General features: G+C 63.1%; 1 protein-coding gene across 4 annotated transcripts in view; it reads left to right on the top strand.

Annotated features, from left to right (window-relative positions):
* HDAC4 (histone deacetylase 4) overlaps nucleotides 1–26828 on the top strand; it is a 226751-nt gene that overhangs the window by 172754 nt on the left and 27169 nt on the right. For 3 of the 4 annotated variants that reach the window (XM_030328206.1, XM_030328203.1, XM_030328204.1), the window contains 8 exons: nucleotides 2708–2965; nucleotides 4773–4959; nucleotides 8045–8178; nucleotides 10558–10678; nucleotides 17451–17497; nucleotides 21165–21272; nucleotides 23128–23183; nucleotides 24933–25020. In XM_030328206.1, coding sequence (XP_030184066.1) covers nucleotides 2708–2965; nucleotides 4773–4959; nucleotides 8045–8178; nucleotides 10558–10678; nucleotides 17451–17497; nucleotides 21165–21272; nucleotides 23128–23183; nucleotides 24933–25020 — 999 coding nt within the window. The remainder of the gene's footprint in view (nucleotides 1–2707; nucleotides 2966–4772; nucleotides 4960–8044; nucleotides 8179–10557; nucleotides 10679–17450; nucleotides 17498–21164; nucleotides 21273–23127; nucleotides 23184–24932; nucleotides 25021–26828) is intronic. The other variant, XM_030328205.1, reaches the window with a different exon arrangement.

The following is a 26828-nucleotide window of genomic DNA, read 5'->3' as shown; positions in this document are numbered from 1 at the left end:
GGTCATCAAAACCAGAAACAGTCAGCGTCCCGTGAAGACGGCGGCCGCCAGCCACCTGAATGCAGCCCGTGTGACCCCGCTGCAGGGTTGTGGGGACACAGTCCCCCGGCACCCTGCCCCTGAACGGCCAGATGCCCAGTGCAGGCCAAGCTAAGGCCCCCGTGGGAGACGGGCCCCCCCCCCCCCCCGCCCCCAGCATGTAGGGCCAGCCAGCACGCCCTCCCCTGCACAGGAAAGGCACCTACTTACTTCCTGTGGGCGAGACAGGCTGTCAGTCTGTGCTCCCAGCTGTAAACCCCACTTCACGTTCGTCTCCCCAGTGCCACCCGTGGCTTCTTAATTTTATCGTGTCACTGTCTGACTGATAGGGTAGGAGGTGTTAGGAAGACGGGAAACACCTATTCACTCCTGGTACAGTCTTGAACAGAATGATTGAGAAACTGGGTAATCTCCCTAGACTCTATTCCATGATTGATTATGAGCGTGAACGACGGGTGATTGAAATGTTTGTACAGCGTTCTCCTGGGATCTCGGGGAGCCGACGACGTTGTCTGGTGCCGTCTGGCACCAGTATTTCTGCCTTTCGTCTGGGAGACGCTGTTCCTAAGGGGCTCCTTACCCGAGGGCACGAGGGCCCAGCTCCCAGCAGCCCCGAGACCTTCCATCCCGCAGCCCTGCTCGGGCTGCGTTGGGGATCGTGGCCGTTTCCTGCGTGATCTACGGCTCGTTCAACCCCTGCCTCCGAGTGCGTTCACTTCACTGACGCCCCCCCCTTAGGGCGAGCAGCCGTGCACGGCTGCTCCGGTCTTCCCAGGGTCGCTGGCCACGGAACCGAACCGCTGGGCGGCCACGGGAACCGAACCGCTGGGCGGCCACGGGAACCCAACCGCTGGGCGGCGGAGCCTCTGAGAACAGGAAAGACGCACCCGGGAGCCGGCTGTGCTCACCTGTTTTGGCCCGAGGTCGGCACAGTCACCGGTGCTCTGCGGCCGTAGTAGCGTCACTTGTGAGAGCCCGGCACCTCGTGTGCCGTGGTGTCTGGTGAAGGTCCGCCAGGTGAAGGGCCTTTCTGGAGAACGCATGCCGCCGGTGGGTGGCGGAGCCTCGAGCTGTGCAAGCGGCAGCCGCCCCCTGCAGGCCAGCGAGTGTGGGTGCGCCCTCTGGCGGGTCTGGGCGTAGTGACGTGGTAAATGCGGTGGCGGGACGCGCTCTCCCCCCTCTGTGGGGACGGTGCTCCAGGGCACCTGTTGCCCCCGCAGGACAGAGGCTTTGCTGGGGGAGGCTGTTCCTGTCGCGGCTTGAGCCCCGTGGTCCCGTGGGTCGGGCTGCGTGCCTCGCCGCGGACTTTCCTGCTCGCCTCCGCGCTCTCGGCACTGACCCTGACATCCGGGTCCTCCGTCCGGGCGGTCCGACCAGGGCCACGCCCACTCATCTTCCAGCCCTGGCCTCTCTACGAGTTTGGCTTTTCCCCCGACCCGTAGTCTGGCTTTAGCAAGGGACCCGCTCCAAATACAGACGTGCGTTTCTTCTCCTGCCGTCTGGGGAAGGGGCTGAGGGCGTCGCAGGACACAGCTGGCTTGCGTGTTGCCGACAGTGTTCGGCCAGCGCGCTGGCTGGCAGAGCCTCGCCCCCGACGTCGGCTCCACTGTGCCGCCCGCCCACAGCCCGGCTAGCAACCCCAGAGCTGCATTTCGAAGGCGGCGACAGGCCTCTGGCCGCGGCCGTGGCCCAAGGACACTGACCGCACAAGCCCCTTGCATCACGGGGAGTCTGCGGCTGTGGCCACGTGCCTCCCAACTCCCTCCGAGCTGCGGCCTGAGAGGCCGAGGCCGCCTCGGGGGTGTGGCCTGCGCCCCAGGGGTTGGTGGCACCTCAGGTGCCTGTGCTCCTGCCCCTGCCCAGAGCTCCCCGGGACAACGGGGCCGCTCGATCCGGCCTCCGGGAATCCTTCACGTAGCTGGGCTGTCTCTCGTGAAGCCCAGGATGGCCTGACTCCCCTGGAGGGGCCTGGAGGCCTCTGCTCAGATGCCCTCACTTCCCAAGGAAGCGGAGAAAGCCAGAGAGGGAGTCCGGGACCCTCGCCCCGTAAGAGGCGGGTCCACGCTTCACCCCCTAGCTGTGCCCTCTGAGGGCTGTGGGCACGTGGGCCTCGGGGAGATGCTTGGGAGGGCTGGGCCCTGGGGACAAGCACACGGAACGCTGACACTTGCACACAGGCATCCGCCCAGTCCCACCCTCGTCACACCCACAATGTGGTGGTGTGGGTGGTGAAGCAAGCGGTCTGGGAGGACTTGCGTACAAACGTGCGGTGGCCAAAACGTGTTGGGCATCCTCGAAAACCTCTCCCCTTCTGGAAACCGAGTCGGAGCGTTCTCCACAGCAGCGTAGTCAGGGGCTTTGCAGACGGTCACATTTTCTCGGAGCCACGGCGCCGGTCCCCCAGGAGCCTGGCTTGACCGCTGTGACTTTCATACCCCGCGTCTCTGCGCTTGGCACACGGGTGCTTGTTAACAAATGCGCACCAGGCGCTGGGCTCTCCTTCCCCGGCCGGCCCGGCGCCCAGGGTGTTGGGGGACAAGCGGTGCCTGCCGGCTCCAGCTCAGGCCCGGCAGCATCCGTCCGGGTCGTCCGTCCCTTTGCTCTGAGGCACAGAGCTCGTGCTGTCACGTCGTCTCCGCGGCCCTCATCCCTTACCTCTGCCTTATAGATTATCCCCAAACAGAGCGAGCCGGCCCGGCAGCCCGAGAGCCATCCCGAGGAGACGGAGGAGGAGCTTCGTGAGCACCAGGCCCTCCTGGAGGAGCCCTACCTGGACCGGCTCTCTGGGCAGAAGGAGGCACACGCTCTGGCCGGCGTCCAAGTGAAGCAGGAGCCCATCGAGAGTGATGACGAGGAGGCGGAGCCCCTGCGGGAGGTGGAGTCGGGCCAGCGCCAGCCCACCGAGCAGGAGCTGCTCTTCAGACAGGTGACCACGCTGGCGGGGGCCAGGCGGGGTGGGAGTCGATGGACCGGGCGGGCCAGGAGGGACAGGCCAGGCCCTCTTCGCTCAAGGGGCGGCGCCGTATGGCCGGCCGTCGGTGGACACGGACGGGCCTCTTCCTCCCGGCCCTTCCCCGGGTGGCGTGGGAGGCGGGTGCAATTTGCTCTCCCTTTTACGTTAGCTGTGCCTAGAGATCTAGACCGTCTGTCCACGGTGGGCATTTGTGCGCCCGTACTCCAGCCAAATGCCAGCTTCGGAGTCCCTAGGGATGGTTTTCTTTCAGATCTGTAAGCTGTAGGCTCACATAAATCCAAGCGTTAGTAGGATTCAGCATAATCATTGAAGGCGGAGGGGGATGGAGATTGATTTATTTTTTTTGTTCTTTTTTTAATTTTTTTTTTACTGTTTATCTTTGAGAGAGAGACAGAGAGAGACAGAGCACAAGTAGGGGAGGGGCAGAGAGAGGAGACACAGAATCAGAAGTGGGCTCCAGGCTCCGAGCTGTCAGCACAGAGCCCGACGTGGGGCTCGAACTCACGAACCGTGATATCAGTACCCGAGCCGGAGTCGGACACTTAACCGACTGAGCCACCCAGGCATCCCAAGGGAGATTGATTACTTAATTGATCAAAAAGGTAGTCAGGGCCTTTGGGGGCCCAAGAGGCAGTGGTGACCAACTTTACAGATCTGGAAAAACGGTGTGACGTAGTTCCAGGCACTGACACACAGCGACCAAACCCACTAGAGACTGATGAGTAAACTGATGAAAGATTTATCAATTTATAGTGAAAAATAAAACCTCCACGCCCACGAAACCACTAGGGCAGCCGGCCAGGGGTGCGCGGGAAGTGGAATCCGATCGTAGCCTTGAGCGGCGGAGCTGTGTCTGGAGTGTGGCGGCTCCCACAGTCCGCAGGGGGCGTGCTGCAGGCAGGCGGCATCTCGTGCTTTTTCTGTCGCTGCTTCGGAGGGGGTCCCTCTGTGGCTTCTGGGTCCACGTTATCAGCACCCCGGGCACCAAAGCGCTGCCCCACAGAGGCGGTCTGGACAAGGGGCGGTCTGGACAAGGGGAGGGGCTGCCTCTTCTGTCGTGCAGACTCCTGGCATCAGTGAGCCCGGCTGGCCGGCAGTGCCCACGCCACGCTGCCCATTTGGGGCCCTTGTGGTATTGAGCGCTTACCAAAGCCGACTCCTAGAAATACAGTTTTGTGAAAAAGAGGCGTTTGTGAAAGTACGTTTAATTGCTTCACCTCCTTTTCCTTCTGGTGGTTTTTGCTGGAAGGCAGCCAACGTGGGGTCCTGGGCATTGTCCATCTGGGTCCCCACCCGTCCTCAGAGAGGCACATCTGCCCGTCCCTGCCCCCTGACACCCGGTCGGCCGAGCCCCGGGCACCTGGAACCTGAAGAGAACATTTCTTTGCCTCGGTGGAGCCTTTCTGCCCTCGGGCCGGGGTGTGGGACGCCGGGAGGCCGGGGAGCAAACGTGGCAAAAGGAAGAGTCAGCCGTTCCACCCTGAGGCGTGCCCTTCTCTCACGTCTCCGGCTGCGCATCAGGGACTCTTGGTCAGAGCAAGAGCACAGCGGACTCGCCCGGGAGGGCTGCCTGCAGGTGGGGACTCCTCGGGCACCAGGCAGCCCGTCCCGGCAGCCGCCCCAGCGAGTTCCTGAACCGTGCGCTGCATGCGGGTGCCCAGAGCCGTTAGAGAAGAGATCCGTGTAGCCCTTCAGCCGGGGAGGGGGCAGGTGACGTGGGGGCAACAAGAGCCTGTGTCTTCTCCCCCCGCCCCCCCAGCAAGCCCTCCTACTGGAACAGCAGCGTATCCACCAGCTGAGGAACTACCAGGCGTCCATGGAGGCGGCCGGCATCCCCGTGTCCTTCGGCGGCCACCGGCCTCTGTCCCGGGCGCAGTCGTCCCCGGCGTCTGCCACCTTCCCCATGTCCGTGCAGGAGCCCCCCACCAAACCGAGGTTCACCACAGGTACCGTGCACGGGGGCGTGTGGGTTGGGGCGGCCGACCGGCACCTGCGGGCAAGACTGGGGCGCAGCCGGAGCAGACGCAGGAGGCCCGCCCCGGGCTGCACCGTCCGGAGGGCGAGGGGATACCCCTGACCTGGTCTGATCTGCGCCTGGGCAGAGCCCTGGCTGGGGGACTGGCTGGGTTGGTCACTGAGGCTCCCCACCCCCCTCTCTGATGCTGCGGTCTCTCCTGGGTGCCAAAGCCCATCTCCCCTTTGCTGGAGAACCCGTTTCCTCCAGAGACCGCCCACCCACAGGCCACCGTGGCCGGCAGGCCGGGTAGCTTCCCATCCACGGTCAGCAGAGGCCGCGACCTCGTGCTTTCTCACCCGCCCTTCTGTGAACCGAAGCTACAGGTGGGGCCTCGGCTGTGAGGCCCAGGTAGCTTGTGGGTACAGTTGGGACGGCTCAGGCAGCCTCCCGGTCTCGCCTTCTGGATCCAGTTGTCCTCCCTGCCCCACCCCTGCGGGAGCACGGTGACACCTGCCAGCAGGCCTGTTTCTGCTTGACCAGCACCGCCCCCTGCAGGCAGGGACGAGGACTGTGTGGCCGGGCAGGCGCCCACCCGGGCCAGAGGCTCTGGGCTCTGAGTCGGGCCCTCCCAAGTCAGGCAGCGGGTTGCACCCCGGGCGTCCACGCTGCCCAGCCATGCCCGGCCCGGGACCGAGGGCGGCCAGGACAGCTCTTCACGTCCTTCTCGGCTGCTGGTTCTTTCTGGTGACGGACAAAGAGCACAATCCCTAAAAGCACAACGGTTTCGTCCTTCAGACAGACCTCTAAGACGTCCTGTCCGCACGCTGTTAACATGGAACGTCTGAACGTGCCCAAGTTCTCCTTGTTAAAAGGATACTTTTTACATTCAGAGGAAAATTTCATTAGTACTTATCCAGAGGCCGAATCATTGCTTTTCAGAAAGAAACCAGGAAACTGCAGAGGGTCACAAAAAGAGTCAGCAGGTGACTAAGATGGGCACGTCCCTAAAAGACCCCAGAGACCCCAGTCCCTGTAACCATGGTGGAAATGTGCCCGCTGTGGGGGCCGGGGAGGCCCCCGGGGCGCCTTTGTGCCTGCACGTCCCCTGCAGTGGCCTGGCCAGTGGCCTCATCTGCCTTAGTGCTTTTTGAAAATGTATAAAATAGGACGAGCTCACCGAAAAGAAACAGGAGAGAAACACCGAGAAATTGACAGTTGCCTGGAATCCCACCCCCCAGAGGTAGCCACCCTCAGGATCGGGTTTAAGTCCTCCAGATCTGTTTCTGTGCACAACTGGACGGACAGGTTTCCAAAGACGGGACTCGGCTGTCGCCGTGGGCTTGGCAGTTCTCCACGCCCTGCCTTGGCGGCATCCCGTGCACGTGGTCCTAGCTCGCCCTCGTGGCGGCAGAGCGTCCTGGCTCCTCGGCTCTGCAGACTCGTGCGGTTTCTGTCCGGATTCCAGGTTCCTGTCTGTAAGCGGGAGTGACCTGCGGTCACCTCGAAAGTTCCCGCCACGGGATCAGTAAACACTAGCCGACTGTTGTGTCGGGATGATGCCATGTTCGTCTTGTTCGTGTACGCGCATTCCACACGTGCACGCGCGTGCACGCGTATGTGTGTATGTTGCCATTACGAACTGCTGAACGCACCCTCTCGGGTACACGTGTCTCGTACACGTACTTTAGCGCGTGGGTGGTGAGCGCGCTTGGTCCCATAGGCCTGTTCTTCGCCAGCTGCTTTTTTTACCGGAAGTCCTCCCTGCCCTACCCAGTCTCGCTGGTATAACCCAGGAATGCTCCAACACGAGGGGACTGACTCCCGCTAGCCTGACTCACGAGAGACTGAGAGGCAGTACTGGGCCCAGTACGTCCTGAGGCCAGGCGTCCAGCTTGGCCCTGTAGAAGCGGGCTCATCCTGCAGCCCTGTTCCTGCGTTTGGTGACGCTGCCTCCGTTCTCCAGCATATCAGGAGCACAGAAGTAGCCGTGGGTCTGACAGCACAGCTCGTCTCACGGGGTCCCCACCTTTCTCTGCCTGCGGGAGCGGGTCTTAGCCACACACGCCCCTTCCCAGGCCCCTGCCTGCCCGAGCGGGTCCATTCAGCCAGCCTGACCTTCCGGTTGTGCCCCTGGGAGACCAGGTACGGGGGGACTACAGACAGTGCTGCGGCAGGGGCAGCGGTACACCCCTCCCGGCAGATGTCACGTGGGCCCCGAACCTTCTCCACCCACTGTGGGGGGGGGGGGGGGCATAGAGCAGGTGCGCTCAGCCCGCCCCCGCCCGCCCCTTTCTCCAGCCCCGTGTCCAGATGCACAGGATACGTCCACCTGCATGAGATTTTCCTGGCCGTGACATCAGTCACTCTGGTCTGGGAGTGTCCCCATCCCGTCTGGGGGCCGGCCGGACGTCGCTCCTCAAGGGCCACCCCATCCCCAAGGCTCCCTGGCGCCCCGCTGTGCCCCCAAGGACGCTGCAGACCAGGCAGTTGGTTACCCGTATTCTGTGTTAATTCTCACCACACGTGCTTGCCCGTGTGTCTGTGTCATCGCACACGTGTCCCAGCCAGTCCGGAGGGTTCTGAGAGTAGGAAACAAGTCTTACCTTTTTTCTGAGCCCCCACAAACCTCGGACGGTCCTCGGAAATGCTTGATAGGCTGCTCCCCGACAAGGGGGACTTGGATTCGGGGCCTAAAGCGTCTTAGTTGGGGGGAAAACAGCACCATCCTGGAACATGAGTGCCACACGGCTTAGGCTTGGGAGCGGGCTGGGGCATCTTTTCCTGTCTTCCTGACTTGCCCCGCCACCCCCCACCCCGGGGACCCCTGGGCATGTGCGGTGAGCGGGCACACAGCCCCTGTTCCCATTTCTGTGAACCGCACTCGGCCTCCAGCGAACTTGCAGTTTCCAGACAAATCGTCCTAGGGGACGCGGGGCTACGCCGGCCCGGCCGCTCCCAGGGAAGTGGCAGGTCGTCCCGCCGGGTAGCTCTCTGGGTGGGTGGAGGGCGGCGGGCCTGCTGCCAGAGGCCCCGAGGGCCCCGCTGACCGCGGCCAACTCCGCTCCCGTCCCCAGGCCTCGTGTACGACACGCTGATGCTGAAACACCAGTGTACCTGTGGGAACACCAACAGCCACCCCGAGCACGCGGGGCGTATCCAGAGCATCTGGTCTCGGCTGCAGGAGACGGGCCTCCGGGGCAAATGCGAGGTAAGGCCGCCCCCAGGGCAGCCGCTGGGCTCCGGGCGACGGGTCGCGACAGGCTGGGGGCGCCCGTGAGCGTTCCCGCCAGGGCATCAGGCACCCGTGTGTGGGCGGGAAGAGGCTCAGTCTGCTTTCCCGAACGCCCAGGTCCTCCCTTGGGGGAGCCCGCCTCTGTCCTGCCTCCTCGTTCCCCTGTCACTTCTGTGCCCTCTATCCCCTTGCCCTTTCTGTCCCTCTACCCCATCCCCCTCCATCCCTGTCCCCCCGCCCCCTCTATCCCCGCCCCCTCTGTCCCCCCTTTCCCCTCTGTCCCCGTCTCCTCTATCCCTGTCTGTCCCCGTGTCCCCCGTTTCCTCCGTTCTCCTGTCCCCTAGCCTCCCCTGTGCCCCCCTACTGCAGGACAATGGCGGCCGGCCCCCCATATGCCCGTCAAGTGGGGACCTATGTCCATCCCGCAAAAGCAAGGACGGGATGCGGGTGGCACGTACTTCCCTGCACAGTGACCCAGGCAAGAGCCCTAGAGCAGGCACGTCAGGGCCGTGGGGGCAGCAGCACCCCCTCTGTGTGTCCATCTGTTCTCCTTCAGAAGCTACGATATTTGGGAATTTAAATTCGCCTGGTGATACAGGATTTTGGGAGGGGAAAGGGGCACGAGAGCCCCACGGTGCCCTCTGGGGAGGACGTGACCCTGCCTGGTTGGGCAGGACGGAGGACGGCACCTGCTCTGGGGTCTGGCCGGAGGCTGCACCACCGGGGGGCAGCAGCGCCCTGGCAGGCACCCCTCCGAGGAGATCTTCCAATGCCCTGGTGTCCTGTTCGGCGTCCCTCGTGGGACCAGGGCCCCTGCTCCTCCTTCAAAGGACCGCTCCCCGTGACTGCTCTTTACCCTCTGGCCTCTCCTGGAGGGTCCCCTCAGTCGGGGGCCTCTGGGGGCTTTTCAGATAGAAGACTGCACAGGATCGGTAGGGATAAGACCATGAGACAGAACACGTGGGGAGAATGGGACCCTCGTCTGCCCCGAGGTGGAGTGCTGCCACTTGGTGGCCGGCGGCTGTGGGGCATCCTTGGACCTGTGGACGTGGACACCAGGGAGGAGGGGGTCTGTCAGACGTGGGGTCAGACCTGAGTCAGCAGGACGGCTGGGAGGAGGCCCGTGCAAAACACACAGTGACACGCGGGACGCAGAGCCCGGTGTCCCTGACGTGCGGGGACACTGACCTCAGGGTACACCACCTGCTTCACACAGCCCCGAGGGATATGGCGTCCCTGCCTCCACAGGCTCCCACACGGGCCCCCAGGGCAGAGCGCAGGGCCCAGGTGCTACACACGGGGGGTGGGTGTCAGCCCTTGACAACAGAGGTTAGAGGGACTGGCAGTGCCCGGACTTCCCAAGGTCCCCGGCCACTTGGAGACCAGAACCTCCTGGTCAGGGCCCCCCGATCCAGTGGACGACTGAGGGAGCCCCAAGGGCCGGGCTCCCCTCCCTGTGCTGCCGCGTCGGCCTCTGCTGGGCAGCGAAGGGCGCGGGCTCACGGCCCCGTCCACGCGGGGAGGCCCGGCTGGCAGACGTGCGGCCGCCGGCCTGCACCTGCCCGCTCCGCTCCCTTCATCTCCCGCGTCCACGGCGTCCCTCAGGAAGCTGGAGCAGCCCCAGGCCTGCCTTGCGCTCGGGAGCCCCACCAAGGCCCCCAGGGTCGTGTAGACGCCCGTGGGACTGTCGCCCTCAGAAACGTGAACTTTAATCTCGCTCCGTAAACTGCCCTCCTCTTAAAAATTTAAGCAAGCGGAGCTCGTGTAAAGAACAGTGAATTTTATGTTAATTTCTGGGGGAAAACGTGGACATCGCTGTGGAGTCTTGATTTGAGGAATTTCCAGACCAAAGGGAAAGCGGAGGGACAGGCAGGCGATGAGTGAAGGTAGCCGAAGGGCCCAGCGAGGATGGCAGGAAGGGGGTCTTTCTCGTGCAGGGGCCTGGTGCCCCGCCCCCCGCACGGGCCCTAGGGGAGCAGCTCCCACGGCTTGTGGCAAGCCCCACCCCCCATCCCCGACGGGGGCCCCAGCAGTTAGGAGGCACGGTGGCAATTTGATGCCAAATCGTGTGGGTGACAGGGAAGGTTAAAGCGTCGAAGGCTGGAATTATCTTTCTAAACGTTTTCAAAGTTATAATTAACGCGTAAAGCCTCCAAAACATTTTTCAAATATTTTTTAAACGTTGTGTTGGGTGCTGTTTACTTTTTGTTTTGCGAGGACCAAATAACCGTGTGCCCGTGCACGTATAAAATTCAGTTTCCTTCGGGGTGACGGTGTTCCTGGAACTGCCTTCTGTTGACACGGAGCCCTGAAGGCACAGGGAGACGTGCGCACCTGTTCCTTCTGTCCCCGCAGTGCATCCGCGGACGGAAGGCCACCCTGGAGGAGCTGCAGACGGTGCATTCGGAGGCGCACGCCCTGCTCTATGGCACGAACCCCCTCAACAGGCAGAAACTGGACAGTAAGAAACTTCTAGGTATTTCAAGGCCTTCTTTACCTTTACCGCCCGCGCTCGCTGGCCCCGCCCCTTGAGCGCCGCCCACCGGGCGTGTCCTGCGCCTGCGCGGGGCCTGCACCAGGTACTGAGGGGAGGGGCGGGCGGAGGCTGCTGGTTTCGTGCCTGGGCCCTGGGCCGGGGGTGCTGCGACCACGGCGGGCGAGAACCGCCGGTCTTGCGGAACGTTCCGTGGCAGGGCGTAGACACTGGCGGCGGATCGGGGGATACTCCAGCCGCGGACCTGCTGCCAGCCCTCTCCGGCGGTGAGCCCGGAGTCCGGGAGGCAGGGGCAGCCCCACGCGGGCTCCCCGCGGGGTGGGGGGCTTCAGCGCTGGTGGGCCTGAGCGAAGGGACTTGCTGACCGGCGTCTCCTGCGTCAACGCCCCAGGAGGTGGGGGGGTCTGAGCAGGGACCTCCAGCACAGGCACGTCCGGAGCCTCCGGGCCCTCGGGCTCCTGGGTGCAGACCCCACCCCCGTCATGACCTGTCCGGAGCACCTTGACCCCAGCCTCCCAACCACCTTGAACCTGGAGGGACGCGGGGGCGGCCTCCTCCCCCCTGTCACCGAAGGCTCTGCTCAGGCTGTGCTGGGCGATCCCACCACGGTGTGGCTGGTCACTCCCTCGGTGCACGCGAGGGTGTGTGCCCTGCTTCACGCGTGCAGTCGTTTCCTCCCTCGGGGAGCCCCTCTTCTGTGCTAGAAATGCTGTAGGCGTTGAGGTACCTGACAGGAACGAAGCACCTTAGTCTTTGGAGGGGGTGGAGCTGGTGGCCAGGAGGAGATCGGGGTCCTGTCCTAGGGCGGCCAGTCATATTACTCCCTGAGCCCCATTGCCCTGTAGTAACAAGGCTTTCGGACGACGTGAACCCTTGTTCTGGGGACATAGGAGCCAGCAGCACAGGAGAGCCTGGGGGCTGGACGGCAGGTGCCAGGAAGTGCCCTCCCGAGCTAGGGCTGGGGGTGGACACCCCCAACTTGGGGGGTCTCGGCTTGGCCACTGCAGAGACCTGGGCCCGGGACAGACGGCGGGGAGGGGTCACATCCGGGGCTGGCCAGAGGTTCTGAGAGGCCTCCCCTGCCCCAGGCAGACATTGCCGACACCTCCTCAGAGAATGACCGGCCCTACGGAAGCTGACGGGATCCCAACGGGGAGCCACCAGTTCGTGAGCCCGCCGTGTGCCCGGAGCTCCCAGTGGCTCTTAGGTCCTCAGTCTTATGAATAGATGACCAAGGATTATCCTCCCCCCCCCCCCCCCCCCCCACCAGGGAAGCGCTTAGCGGGAGAAAGATCCTGAAACAGGGCAGCTCAGAGGACAGATTTCTGGGACAGATCGGGGACACTGTGAAGAAAACTGAAGCTGTCGTTACCCATAAAGAGAGCTACCACATCCACGTAAACGTGGACAAGTGCAGCCAGCATGGAGGAGACCCAGAACACTCGTGCCGCATCAGACAATAGAGAGTCCCAGGGCTGGAGGGGAGGACAGGGGCAGGACCTGGACAACAGGGAGAAGAATGAGAAAGTCCAGGGAGCGTTCCTGCCATGCAGAAGCTTCCGGGGAAAGTGAGAAAAAGGGAGGAGAGCCTCATAAAGCAATCACGGGCCAGCCACGGCTGCCCGGACCCTCTGAGGGGTGGCAGGGACAGTGTTGGAACGGTGGGAACAAGGGGACACGAGGAGGTGCGTGAGATTCCAGGGCGAGCGCCCCACGACATGGGTGCCGCCTCGCCGGTTCCGGGCAGAGACCTTCCCCACCTGCAGCCGTGGCCGAGCCAGGAAGGGCAAGGAGGAGCTGAGCGGAGGCCTTTGCAGACACCCTTTCTCCAGGAGGACACGCAGAGCGAGGTCGAGGGGCCGCCAGGCCGCGGGTGGGAGAGCCCGCTGCCTTGTCCGCTCCGGCTGCTGTACCCAGGCGCCACAGACAGAGGCCAGAGTCTGTCGCTTACAGGCCGGCAGCGGGAGGGCTGGGATCGAGATGCCACACGGCGGGCGCAGGCTCTTTCAAATCACGGGTCTCGCTGCCTCCTCCCTGGGGCCCGAGGGGAGGGAGCCTGGCAGGGTTTTCCGAAGGCACTGACCACGCCCACCAACGCGCAACCCTCCTGACCTGACTGCCTCCAAGCCCCGCTTGTAACACCGCCCCCTGGGCGTCAGGGTCCCGTTGTGTGAGTCCAGTCACAGAAACCAGCCCCCAATGGGATTTGTTCCCCACGTGGAAGCATCCAGAACACCCTGGAGCAGTGTGGCTGAGGGCTTGTGCCAGCGTCTTGTTGGGCTCCCTCCTGCCCTGCTCCCCACACCTTGCTGCCGGTGCTGGCTGGGGGCTCGCTTCTCCCACCCGGAGGGGCAGCCGGGGCCCGGTGGGCTCAGGACGACACCAGAGCTGCTTGTCCTTCTGGCCACATGGTGGGTCTGGTCCACGGCCCGGCCAGGTGCTCTGGTTGCCGGGAGCTCTGCTCCCCAAGACTCCCTGGGAACCCCAAGAGAGCTGACGCCAGATGTGCCCCAGAGACCCTCCCACCCCAGCCTGTTCTGTACAAGAGCCATCACCCCGCAGAGGTACTTTTGTCCTCTGTTTACACAGCAGGGTTTGTTCTTGCTACTCAAGTCGGTTTTTCAAAGCCCAGCCGTTGTGGTTTAGGGTACGCTGTAGGAAGTGACACCGTAAGATGTGTGGGGACAGTTGGCCAGAACGGGAGGGAGGTTCCCCAGCTCCCTGTGGAGAAGGGCGTGCCGTGTGCTCTGTCCCTCAGTCGCGGGGTGTTCGTGTGTGGACTGCAGTGTGCCCAGGGCCCCGGTCCCGGCGGTCGTGGAGTGGGACTCGGGCAGAGGGTGGAGGTCTGAGCCGCTAGCTCCAAGGCAGGACTGCAGGTGCAGGAGGACAGGTTGCTGGTGGAGGGCTTGGGGACCGGCGGGGCGAGAAAAGGTGGGAACCCGGGCAGAGCATGTCCAGAGAAGGGAGCCTCAGAAAGGAGCCTTCCAGGATGCGGACGGTGGGGAGGTGGCCAGTGGCCTCAGGGACGAGCTGAGCAAGGAGGCCGCGTGAAAAAAGGCCAGTGCGGCGCGACAGGCAGGGCGGCCTCCAGGACCCTGCGGGAAGTGCCGCTCCTTCCAGGGCGGCACCTCGGCTGCCTGGAACATCTCCAGTACGAGAGAGGATCCCGTGGGCCCCGTCGGTGCCACCGAGGCACAGCACCAGTAAAGCCCCCAACCTCACGGTCCCTGGGGCCGGCTGGACGGCCCCACAGCGGACGGCAGTGTCTACTCTGTCCCAGGCGAGCGCACTGAATGGCCCCCGCGGCTGTCCCCACTCTTAGCAGGGGGCTCGTCCCAGCTCAGCCCCTGCTCCCTTGCCTGCCGCCAGAGGCCCGTGTCGGCTGAGCCGCCACCAAGGGGCCTTTTGCACTTGTGTGTTGTCTTCTGACCGTGAAGTTGGGCGGGGAGAGGCGGGTCACGGGGAGAGGCGGGCCCGGACGCTCCGGCAGGGGAACCGGCCAGGTCTGGGAGCTAGTTTCACACTCGGTTTAGGACGGATGGTGAAGGAGAGACGCGGCGTACGCGGGGTCTTCAGGGAGGAGGGCCTGGAGCTCTCCTAGTGGCTGGCCCTGCAGCGGTGCCTCCTGGGCCCGGGTCCGTGTGGGGTTGCCCCTCCTCACTCAGGCCCCTGAAGCCCCCCTCCTGTTTGCGTCGTCCTCACACCTGCTCCTCCCCCGCCACGATGCAGCCGTCCGAGTGAGCTCCGTGTGTCTTTTGTGGTGGCAGAGCCTGTGTCGGCAGCGCATGAGCGTGTGTGCGTGGGTCACGCCGGCGAGGCCCTAAATCGTCGCTTCCTTTTGCTTCCCCGCTACACGCTGTTTCGAAACCCATTCCCATCGCTCCGGGGACACCTAACCGGCTACCTTCTCTCCGCTCGGGATCCGTTTTGAGAGTCCCGGTGATTGTGCTGGTAACCAGGCATCCTGTCGTCAGTCTGACTGTTCCAGACTTAGTACAGTTGACCGTTATCTTGTTGCTAACAGAACCCTGATCGGGCACGTGAACACCACCGCGTGAGTTCCCTCCCTCTTCAAAGTGAGTCTTCTAAGCCGTGTGCGAGAAGACCCGCGTGGGCGCTGAGGTGCAGGGCCGCTCGGCTCGGCCGACGCGCACCGTGGACGCTGAGGGGTGTGGGTCTCGGCCTTCTGACGGCCGGCCCCTGGAAAGGGAGCCTGGTCGGATGGCCGCGTGGCACCTGGCAGCGCTCGGGAGGGGTGAGACCCCGTGTGGGGAGCAGCGGTGCCTTCCCCACGCCCGCGGGCCCACCAGCCCACCTCTCAGCAGCTGCGCTGATTGGAAAAGCAAGGTGGCCCTTCACGCATCCGCGCCCGCTCTGCCCGGACGTTTGTGGCCTTGCCGAGGTGATGGTGGCCCCGGACCGCGGGAGGCCCGAGTGAGCCACAGGCGAGGAGGTGGCTGGGGACAAGTGAAAATGAGCCGTGCTGAGAGCCGGCCACGGTTCCTCGGGAGCTGTTTCCGGAACCGCTTTCCTGTCCAGAAGCACATGCTTAGCACCCACCCAGGAATGCATGAGGATCCTACCTTTTCTTTCTATTTCGGTCTTTGGTTGCTGGCTAATGAGCAAAGTCAAAATATTTAGGTGATTTATGCTTTTAACGTAGACAGTATCGGCTCTAATTTCAAAAAGAGAAATCTAGTCTCTTAGCAGAGCCTCCTTCCACTTGGACTTAGGCACCAGATGTGTCTGAATGCATACACACGGGCCTGTGGATTATCCGGGAGGAAGCTGTTTAAATCCCCCATGCCGTGTTCCTGTGTTAGAATCATCCATGGTGGGCAGAGAGCCCGTCGTGAAGCCCCAGGGCCTGTCGAGGACTCCGCACCGGTCCCAGGACTCAGTCGGTGACCTAGGCCATCAGGTGGGCCTCTTCCCGGACACGGGGCAAAGCAGGACGGCAAGAGGCCCGGCGTCCGTGCCCTCTGCTTCCCCGGGCCCGCTCCCCCAGCCCACCTGCTCCCTGCGGCGGCTCCCTGCAGAGGGTCCCTCACGGTGCAGGCCGGGCAAGCCCCTCGGGAGCCACCCTCCCCTGCCCTGCACGTCCTGCCTGGCCCCCCACCCACTCACACATCTGTGTGTTCCTGGCTGTGGGCCGGCCGCGGGCACGAGGGAAGGCAGGCAGACGTGTCCCCGCCCTCACAGGGCAAACTATCAGAGTATGTGGCGGCGGGAGCCGCGGATCCAGGCAGCGGCGGTCAGCAAGACGTGGCACGAGGAGAGCAGGCGGGGCGCAGGGAGAGGCCGGTCTGAGGTCGGGACCCCGCGGCCAGGCATTTCAGAGGTGGGAGGGGACGGGTGGCTGTAGGGTGCGCCGTGGCCCCGGGTGAACGTGAGCGTCGTGTGTCACGTGAGCAGCAGGAGGGTGCAGGCCGGGGCTGGCCCGTGACGTGGCCCCCGGCGGCTCGGTGCCTAGTGTGGTCCACGCCGGGAGCCGGGATGAGGTGGGCACGGACGAGGCCAGAGTCCGGCCCGGGCCTGTGGTCCCAGTGGTATGGCTCACGGGCATCTAGAGCAGGAGCCAGTGTTCTGGGGCAGGCAGAAGGGGGAGGAGCTCCCCGCAGTGGGCGCAGCCCTGCCACGTCCAAACAGGAGGCCGGGGGTGCCTGGTCGGCTCAGTTAAGTGTCCCACTCAGGGTTTCTGCTCAGGTCAGGAGGTCATGGTTCCTAAGTATGAGCCTCATGTCGGGCTCTGTGCTGGGCACGGTGTCTGCTTGAAATTCTCTCTTGTCCTCTCCTCTCTTCCTCTCTCAATCTCTCTCTCTCTCACTCTCTCTCTCTCTCTCTACCCCTCCCTCCCTCCCTCTCTCAAAAAAAAAGAGGAGTCTGAAGCTGGCCTAAGGAACCCGCCAGGGGAGGCCTAGGGGCCATGGGGGCAGGGCGCATACGGGAGCAGCGGGCAGCCCAGAGCGGGTCTCCTGGGCCACCTCCCCAGGCACGCGGCCACATGGAGCCGTAGGGGGGCGGGTGCTCTCTGTCCTTTGTGACAGGTGAGTCGTAGGCTGGTTGCCAGCCAGCGCTGGATCACCCTGAGGAGGACAGTCCCGGTCTTTGTCACCAGGCCTCAGGCCCGAGCCCCGTGGGAGAGGGGACTTGCCCCGGTGCCGCTGGCCGGGGAGGGCCTTCCGGGTGGCCAGCTCCACTCCGTGTGGTTTCCTAGCTGTGTCCGTGTTTATAAGTGGGGAGGGTGTGTCGTATTCACATCCCCCCCCCCCCCCCGGGATGCTCCGCGTGATTCCGGGCCCTTCTCTCTCCCTTGTTTGTAGCCAGGGGGCGGGTGGTGCTGCCGGAGCCGCGAACCCGGGAGGATGAGGGCCGGCGGGGAGGCTCCCTGAGGGGCCGGGTCAGGTTGCTAAACAGCGAGCAGTTCTTGGGACACCGCCTTTCGGCTCGTCCTGTGCTCGGTGCGCCGGCTCAGGCTGGAAGGAGAGCCCGCCTCTCCGTGCGGACCCCCAGAGGGGTGACCCTTGCCTCGGGGAGGGGGAGGTCTGTCCACGGGGACTGTCCCCCAGCAGCCACACGGTGATGCCGAGGTACCTGTGACGCCAGCGGGCCCCTCGGAGTGTGGCTGTGTTGTGCGCCTTCCGCAAGTGCCAGCGCCCCTGGGCTCCCCGTTCCCGGAGCCCGCGCCGCGCTCCCTGTAGGCGGGGCGCCTGTGACCTTGCCCTCCTGACCTTGACTGTCCTTCTCCCCGCAGGCTCGCTAACCTCGGTGTTTGTCAGGCTGCCCTGCGGTGGTGTCGGGGTAAGTACTTCTTTAATGTGTAAATAATGTCCTGCTTGTTCTCGGGCCCCAGTGGCCGCAGAAACCGCTGCCCTGTTTTCCGCAGAGTGGATAATTGCTGCCAGGTGTTTTCCGTAAACAGGGTCTGGCGGGTGGGGCCGCCCCCCCCCCCCACCGGGCCCTCCCCCACCCCCCACCCCCCACCCCCCACACACGTGTGGCTTCAAAGGCCCGGGGCCTGGGAGCATTTGTAGGCTGGAGTCGGGCACCTTCCTCCGGGAAGGCCGTCTGGCACGCAGGCGCGCCGTGGGGAACAGGTCGGTCTCGCCTCCCAGCCTGCGGAGGAACAGCCTGCGCGTCTCGGCTCAGGTTGCGGTGGCACAGGGGTGTGTGCGATCGCTGTGTCCGACCGCCAGCCGGGGGCCCCGGGGAACCTCTGAAGGCCGTTGTGTTGTGGGGGTGGGGGGGCTGCTGCTTTTCTGTGAGCGATAACGCCCTCGGGCCGGCCTGCTCAGGAGAGCCAGCGTCTCTCACGATTTCTGGTCTGGACGTCCACCCTGCCCGCGGCGCGGTGAAGGTCAGGTGTCCACGGCCAGCACTTGTTGTTAACGGGGAGAGGCCCCCATCCCAGCCCCCGGCTCCCGTCGCCCTGGATGACAGAGGGGTGGGGGGAGCGAGAGCGGGGCCCGGGGCTGCTGGCCATCGAGGCCGCGTGGCCCGTGAAATAGCGCAGTCGGCCGCGGAGGGAAGGGGCCGGCAGGACACCGCGGACAACAAAGCCGCTTCGGCGGAGGCCGCGCAGGGGCAGAGTGTGAGCCTAATTACAGATCGCAGGGTGAAGCCCCGGGTCTGGATTCTGTTATGGAAATGAAACAAAATTGTTTTCTTCCTGAGTCTTTACAAAACTCGCTGCTTTGAAAATTATCCCGTCAGAAAGAGAATAAACGGCATTTACTCATACCACCACCAAGCCCCCTAGAGTTATTTTATTTTATATTGTAAGTAGGCTGCAATCTCTTAATTCGGGGCAAATTTTTGGCCAGACTTGAAAAGGCTTGGATTCGGCTGCCCTGCAGCCAGCGCGCTGTGCGAGGCAGGATTTGTGATTTGCAAAAGGGAGAGAGAGCTCAAGTCGGGCCTGGGGCCTGGAGCCAGGCAGCCCCCGCCGAGGGTGCGTCCAGGTCTGAGCGCCTGCAGACCGAGCAGCACCCACCTTCCCATCCGGGCACGAGAGCGCCGAACTGGGTAGAGGGAGCCTGGGGACTCACTGGTGGAAGGCGTGAACCGTAGGGTCTCTCGAGGCCTCTCCGTAATCCCCGCTCCCAGGAGGGCGGAGAAGCACTTTGCGTGTGTGGGCTCGGCGTCACTGGTGGGGTCTCGGGAGAGCCAAGCAGACCCCGGGAGCCTAAGTGTGGGTGGGAGTGTGCGTGTTCTGGGTGCCGACGCAGGCGAGGAGGGGCCTCTCCGCTTTTCCTGAAAGTTATTCTGGAGTAACATTTAGGGTGTGGGGTGGTGTTTTCAAGTTGTTTGCAGACCCCTTTTCCCTTAACTGTGCCGAAAAGAGGGTTTGAAGTCAGTGGAAGCTTCTTTCAAACCAAATGAAAGGATCTGCTGCTTTGCTCACCTCCTGATCTTTTCCATCTTCCCCTTAAGGGGACGTGGTGTGGGTGAATCCCCCTCCCTGCTGGCCCTGTGGCCCCCTCGCTGGCCCGGGCGTCCTGAGCAACGTGGCTCCCCAAGGGCCGTGGTGTGCCCGGCACCGGCCGCCTCCGGTACATCCCTTCTGAATCTCTGCAGGAAGTGTCCCCCAAGTTTTCCTCTGCTGGAAGAAACGTAGCAGCCCATTTGCACTTTGGTTCCTCGTTCGAGCTCCTGCAGTGGCAATGGCCCTCCTGCCCTGCCCTCCCCGGGGCTCTTGCCCCTGGAACTCAGGGCCGGAAGGCAGCCATCCCAGGCTGGCCCAGCAGTGGCAGCCTGGGACTCCGTCCTTCCTCTGGACAAGACATCACAGGGCTCCCGCCCCGGGGTCACACACACAGACCCGTCAGAGCATGTACCGGGCTGGTTCCCTGGGCTCAGAACCCAAGATCCTCACGTTTTGAGGAGAAGTAACCTGAGTGGTTTTGCGTAAACTGCCTTTGGTCCTCGGGGGCAGCATCCGTGCCAGCCTGCCCTGGACACCCTCGTCCTCCCTCCCGGGAGGCTCAGCAGCGGTGGTGGGATGCCCCTGCCACTCGCCCGAGGACCGTCCCCTTCGACTGTAATGAATCGGTTCTGCAGCTGACGTAGGTTGGCCCGGGCCAGCTCCGTTTGAAAAGCTGCTTCCGTGACTAGCGGGACGGTATCGTTTACAACAGAAGCCGCTCTTTGAAAGTCGAATATTAATGCCGTGCAGAGTCGGCAAAGTGCAGAGCATTCTTTTGACATTTGGAAACCGTTTAAAGAACACAGAGGTTTGCTCACTGCAGAGAATAGCCGTCCTCCGGAAATGGCTTGAACCCCTCATAAATGTATTTTCAGTCGTCTCGCTTTGAAGACGAAGCTTCACGAGTTCATTGCGGGAAATGCAACCCCTGCATAACGGTCGGTGTCTTGGCCAGGCGGGCAGGAGCCCGGCTGCGCCCGGACGGACCTGGGCAGGCCCCGACGGGGCTGTGTCACCTCTGCGTGTCGCTGTGTGGGTGGCCTCGGTCTCTGGAGTCCCAGAGCGTTCAGCGCTCGGAGGGGCTGATTTGTTGGGGGTGGGGGGGGGCTCTCAAATGGACTTTGCAGGCACCACACTGCAGGTAACGGGCTTGGGACTGCACTGCTCCTCCGAACCTTCACCGGGCGGGGTGCGCCCCCAGGAAGGGCACGTGAGCCCTAAGTGTGCGCGGCCGAGGCTCCGGTCGCCCCGCCGCAGATGGCGGCTCGGGGGCCCTTGGCCTGGCACCCGGGGAGGGAGGGGGGCTGTGTGCTCCATCTTGGCGCTCCGATCCCGCCCAGGCCCCCACAAGGTGACTTCCGGAACTGGCCGCTCCAATTTCTTGGTCGTCTTCAATGCCCACGTCAGCCAGACACGTTGGACGTGTGTCTCCGTAAACAAACAAGCCAGGACGCAGACGGGAATTACCTGACCACGTTTTCCTGTGCGGGGTGCGCGGCCCTCCAGGAGGTCCCTCGCGGGCTGGCTCCTCCTTTCCCACCCCGCGCTCCCGTCAGACACGCGGAGTGGCTCATTCTCTTCAGCACAAAGTGAAGTCAGACTCCGGAGGGACCTCTCGTTCCAGTTTTTCTTAGGTTTCATTTTGCCGTTAGCATCGCTCACCTGCCATGAAACCAAACAGGAACAGCGCTGGGTGTGCGAGACGCCCCTGCTCTGAGCCTCGCGTACATCGGGGCACTGGAGGAAAGCAGGGGCACCTCGGGTAGGGGTAGAAGTGCGCACGTCCCATTCGTGCTACGTTTATGGTTCTTTTCCCGTTCGGTATTTTCTGCCATATCTTAAAAAAAAAAAAAAAAGGTGAGGCCGAATGTGAGCTGGGTGTGTCCTATAATCGGTAAAAGAGAAGCGAGCAGCCCCGTACTGGGATTTTGCAGGGAGAGCCCCCAGACTCCACAAGCCCCCAGCTGCACGGCCCCCACAAGAGTCGGGGGGCGGGGGTGACAGGCCGAGACACGCCTCACCGCAGGGCCCTTGTCTCCACAGGTGGACAGCGACACCATATGGAACGAGGTGCACTCGTCGGGCGCGGCCCGCCTGGCCGTGGGCTGCGTGGTGGAGCTGGTCTTCAAGGTGGCCACGGGGGAGCTGAAGGTCAGTGGGGACCCTGCGGAAACCGGCCTGGAGGAAGGCTGCCAGAGGCTTTCCAGGGTGGGGGTGGGAGGACGGCCCCCGGTGGGTCCCTCTAGACAAGGAGGCGGTGACTGGGGGAGGGTGGCTCCTGTCCCGTGGGTCCCCACTCATCGACGGGAGCACCTCCGGCCTTGGTGAAAGTGCGTGATAGCACAGCGGCTCTCGAAGCTTCGGTCTCGGGAGCACCTTACACTCCCGACAACTTTGAAGAACTCCGAGAGCTTTTGTGTACGAGCTGTGTCATCACCCCGACCATACGAGAGATTCAAGCGGGCTTTTCAAAACTGCTTATTAACTTGAAAATAGCAGCGACGCCTGTCTTAGTGGATCAGGTGGTCTCAGACCTGCTCCTGCACGAGGCTGTGGCCCCACAAGGCGTGGGCGTGCGAGAGGGGACGGCGGCGTTCGCATGGCTTTCTCAGACAGCGGTGCAGATTCCTCCTTGATGCTCCACTGCGGTTCCGTACGTGGAAGTTTCTGGAAGATGAGTTGCAGTGCAGAACCTGAAACGGTAGCAGTGGGATCCTCTCCTTGGCATTGAACCCACTGGTCTGTTGCAGGTTGGACAGGGCACCCGACCCAGTGCGGCTCATTTGGAAGTCCTGGCTCATGAGTTAGGCAGACACCTTCCAGAATCTCGACACAGTTGGTTGCATAGTATTTAAAACATCACTGATTTTCGAAACCGTTACTCTGGGCGCCCATCTCCTCGGGAAGGTCATCTGAGCGCAGGCAGGAGCTGGCCGTGGGCTTCTCAGATGACGCTGCGGTCTCGCCCTGCACCCACTTCCCCGTCCTTCCCTTTTGTTCACTCAACGGGGGAACTTTCACGAAGTCAATACGTTTGATCCCGGCATCACACGTCCTCGGGCAGAGCTGCTGTCCCCTCGAGCCTGCTGGAGAAAACGGGCGGAGGGCCTATGCGTCCCTGGCATTGCCGGCTTCCGTGGCACCAGCCACCTGCCTCCCTTGCCCTGGCACCGTGGTGATGGAGTCTTAGGATGGGGGCACGGAGACCCCCAAGGGGGTGCCGCCTGTGCTCGGAACCGGGTGCGGGGCCCGCGCATAGGACAGTGTTGAGAGTGCGCAAAGCGGGGGCTCCCGTGTGAGCGCGTCCCTCCCCGAGCTGGTCCTGCAGCAGGCCCCGTCACCAATGGTCAGCCCGCCCCGGGGGTCAGTCCGCCCCGGGGGCTGTTCCCAGCCTGACCACACAGCTCCCCGCGGGCCACACAAGAGGTGCCCATGCACATCGTTTTCCGTGGCTGCTGAGCAGTGTATTATGGTTCTGTAAAGCACACGTGACTTACGGGTCCCGGGGGAGGGGGGCACCCTGTAGCCTCTGAGCTGTTTCCGCTGAGTAAATGGGTCACTTATTTTCTGCAGCGCCCGTGCCCCCTGCATCTGCGTCCTTCGCGTTCAGCCCAAACTGGGGCAGGAGCCCCTTGCGCTCTGTCTGCACCCAGGGTTCCCATCAGGTGGCTTCTTGGGGATACCGGTCACGAACAGAGGGGGACCCAGGGTGCCCTGCCCACTCCTACCCAGATCCCAGAGCTGAGCAACTCCAGGCCTTCTCGTCGGGGAGCCGTTGAAGGTCAAATGTCAGGGGTGAAGTCACCTTTCATCCTAGTAACCGTGACAACCAGTAGACCTCCTTAAGGGCAGGGACCAGAGGTCTGCCCCGTATCCTGTCCCGCGGCTGTGTGCCCAGCTGTGCTGTGACTCTGTGTCCTCGTGTGTGGTCTGGGCTCATCTTCTCACTAACCTGAAACTCGTCTTTCCTCCCTGTTTGTCCCCACCTGTCTGGTGCCGTGTGCAGAACGGCTTTGCCGTGGTCCGCCCCCCAGGACACCACGCGGAGGAGAGCACGCCCATGTAAGTAGGCGTGCGGCCGTTCCGGGCAGGGGCTGCAGGTTTCCGGTTCCTCTCATGGGAGGGCTGGGCTGCACTGGAGTGAAAATGGGGCCCCAGCTGGCACAGCTCCAGAGCCGTATAGGTGACCTTCACCCACCAGCTGTGGCGAGGTGGTGGCCTGAACCGGAGGGGGCAAGGAGAGGAACCTGCAGACATCTCTAGACATCTTCAGTCTTGTACAAAAGTGGCTGGGACTTAACCTGCACCAGAATGAGTTCGTGTGGTGCTTCGTTGTTCTAGAACATTCCATCCAGACCCCTCAGGTCATCTCACGTGTGGCCTTTTAGCTGACCTGCTTGTGGTTTGATACCAATGAGACTGACGTTTCAAGGTCATGACCACAGGGGCCAGCTAGGTCTGGACTCCGTTTGGGGCTAGGGGTGCCTCTGACCATGCACACATCTGAGGCGCTGGCCGAGGTAGCGGGCGCGGCACGCAGATTGCCCCGGGTTTACCTGGGAGAGTCGGTGGCAGGTAGGGACGGACCCACCTGGGGCAGAGTCACGGGGACCGGACCCTGGGCCTCACCAGTCGTGTGCCGAGTGCCTTGGTCCCTGGGGGTGGGTTCGCCGTGATGCCATCTCGTGGGATGTGGGAGGGAAGGGCCCTGACGCCGCTGGTGTCAGTGGAGGTAAGAGGGGGACGTCCGGGCTGCGCCCCAAAGAGCAGGGTGGGTCGGGCAGCACAGCACAGCGGGGACCGTGCAGACGGAGCACGGCTGGGAAGCCGGGAAGCGCGGGGAGGCGGAGGCAGACCCTGTCTCCAGGAGCAGCTAGAACAGGCTGAGGAGCCGCAGGCCAAACCCACCCTCGTGAGGGAGCCTGGGGTCTGGCAGACCGGCGAGCGGGAGCCCCGTGTCCTCTAGATCTGGAAGCGAGGGCATCAGACCGCGGTCTGAGAGGGAATCTCCTTCCCGCAGCGCAGGAGCGCGGCCTCACCTGAGCAGCCCCGTGGCCGGGGACGCCGTGACCCAGAACGCTCCGTGGCATTTGGGAGCAAGACCCTCCTTCCCCTGGAGGCCCTGTTCTGATTGGGGTCTGAGTGGTTGGGTGTCCTGAAGTGTACGAGCCGCGTGGGCTGGAAGGAAACGGGCAGCAGCGTGCTGGGTGGGCGCCCCGCGGGTGTTCGCACGAGCCGTGGGTCGGGTCCCAGCCCCGGAGGAGCCCGCCAGGGGAGGGCTTACAGGTGGCTGGCCCGGATTCCAGAAACGGACCCCCCTGGGTTTCCCCACCTTTGTGGAGATTTAGGTGGAGGGAGCAGATGTGGAGAGTTTCAGTTTTACTTGAATTGGTTTGCTTTCTCACCCTCCTGAAGACTCTCAGGGTTAGTCAGTCACGGGATCGATTCTTGTGTCGTCGTCGCATGTCTGAGAACGTGACAGATGTGCAGTAAGCAAGTAACCTTTGTGACCTCTGGGCCCGTGCGCCGTAGGGCCCCTGCAGAGGCCGGCCCGTGCGCGTTCTGCGAGGTTCTGGGGCGAGGAGGCGGGGTGTTGGTACATCGAGGGAGGGGTGCCCCACCCCGGGGCACCTCGGTCCGCGTGCGGGAGACCCGTGGGGGTCCGTCTGTGCCTCCGCGGCGTCAGTTAACGGAGCCGTGAGTTCACCAGACCCTCTTCAAATCTCACAGGGCCCTAGATGGTTCTGTCGCGTCTCGCGTAAAGGCGGATGAGAACCCGTGTTTCCTCTCCGTGTCTCCTCTCATCTGCAGGGGGTTCTGCTACTTTAATTCCGTAGCCATCGCAGCCAAGCTTCTCCAGCAACGGCTGGACGTGAGCAAGACCCTCATCGTGGACTGGGTAAGTGGGACCCCTTCCCCGAGAGGGGCTGGGGGCCGTGCGCCCCCCTGCTTCCCCGAGCAGACAGCATCCTGTGTGCGTTTCTGCCTCCTTTGACCTTGCATTTGGGGACCTTAACTTCCTGGAAGCTACCTCAGAGACGCAGGAAGTAAAAGCTCGGACTTGCTCCGAGTCCGTTTTACAGGTGCCCTCTGCCCGTCCTGCCAGTAGCCGGTTCCTGAAATGTCTAGAGCTGTGCCCGTGACTGAGGGCAGCGGCCAGAAGAACTCGTGGAGAGGAGGGTTCGGGGGGGGGGGGGGGGGGGGAGGGGGCGGTGCCGGCCTCGACCTCACGCGTCCACCGCAGGGCCTGGGCCAGGCCCTCCCACGGCCAGATGCGGCATGTGCGTGTCAGACCCTCCTGACGGAAACTGGGTGATTACGCCCGTGTAGCCGCTGCCCCGTTTTCCTGCCGGGCCTGCCGCCTCCCCCCGGCCCCACTGCCTGGGGGATAAACTGCGGTGTAAGAGCTGTAGGGTCGCGGCTGAGCTCCAAAAGCAGTTACGCGAATGCTTGTCCCGGGGATGGACGTGGACGGTGCTTACTTTTTAATTCTCCTTCATTCTGTTTGGCATTTATGATTTATTTTATAAAATTTTTAAGGGAGAAGAAAAGCAGATAGATACCCAGGGGGGATGATCGTTTGTGCCGCGGACTCCTTCCCAGTTTGGGAAAAGAAACACCAAACCCCAGCCCGGCAGAAACCGGCAAGCTCTCAGGGGCCGGGCACTGGCCAGGGGCGCGTAGATGGCAGAGGCCGTGCTTAGCGTGCTCGTGTCCTCGCCCCCGTGTCCCCTTGAGCCCGGCCTCCACTCCTCCCAGAGGATTAGTTAGGGGTGCTGCCGAGGTGTTAAGTGTGGAGCGGTGCGTGACCACGTGGCTAACATCCCCTCGGTCCACGACGCAGGCGTGGCCAGGACGTGGGGGGAAGTCGATGGTTGTAGGGCTGCTGACCCCGGGTGTGCGCCCCCACGGGAAAGGGCACACGCACGTGCAGGGCTGCGTCAGGTGCGGAAGGTTCCCGTCCCCGCAGCCTTGGTGCACGTCTGCTCAGCTGTGGTGGCTTTCTGGTTGATGGGATCAGGTGTCCTGCCACATCTCTTCTGGTGAGCACAGATAGGTTTTGCTTTTTTTTTTTTAATATACTTTTTTTTAATGTTTATTTTTGAGAGACAGAGACAGAGTGTGAGCAGGGGAGGGGCAGACAGAGGCGGGGGAGACAGAATCCGAAGCGGGCTCCAGGCTCCGAGCTGTGAGCACAGAGCCCGACGCGCTCGAACCCACGAGCGGTGAGATCATGACCTGAGCCGAAGTCGGACGTTCAAGCGACCGAGCCCCCCAAGCCCTCCTCACAGACAACTGTTATAAATAACAAAGATACCAAGCAGTTCCCAGGCTTTAAAATCACTGACTTGCCCACAGCTTCTCACGTGTGTGAAGCCGGCTGCCCATCCTGGTGGCCCTCTCCAGTCCTGACCCGGGCCGTGCATGGCCTCAGGCCTGGTAGGAATCCTGGCTGCCCTGCCCCACTTTTGTGCTTTTAACACGCAGGCATCGTGATCAGAAGCGGTTTGGGCCTGGGTGGCTCAGTCAGTTAAGCGTCCAGCTCTTAGTTTCGGCTGAAGTCATGACCTCGTGGTTTCGTGGGTTTGAGCCTCACACCGGGCGCTGTACTGACAGCACAGAGCCTACTTGGGATTCTCCCTCTCTCCCTCCCTCTGACCCTCCCCCTTCATGCTGTCTCTTTCTCAAAAGAAAGAAAGAAACTTA

This window comes from Lynx canadensis, chromosome C1 (assembly GCF_007474595.2).
Source record: "Lynx canadensis isolate LIC74 chromosome C1, mLynCan4.pri.v2, whole genome shotgun sequence".
NCBI lineage: Eukaryota > Metazoa > Chordata > Mammalia > Carnivora > Felidae > Lynx > Lynx canadensis.
Note: the sequence above shows the minus strand (reverse complement) of the source record. Positions and strands in the feature narration are given on the sequence as shown.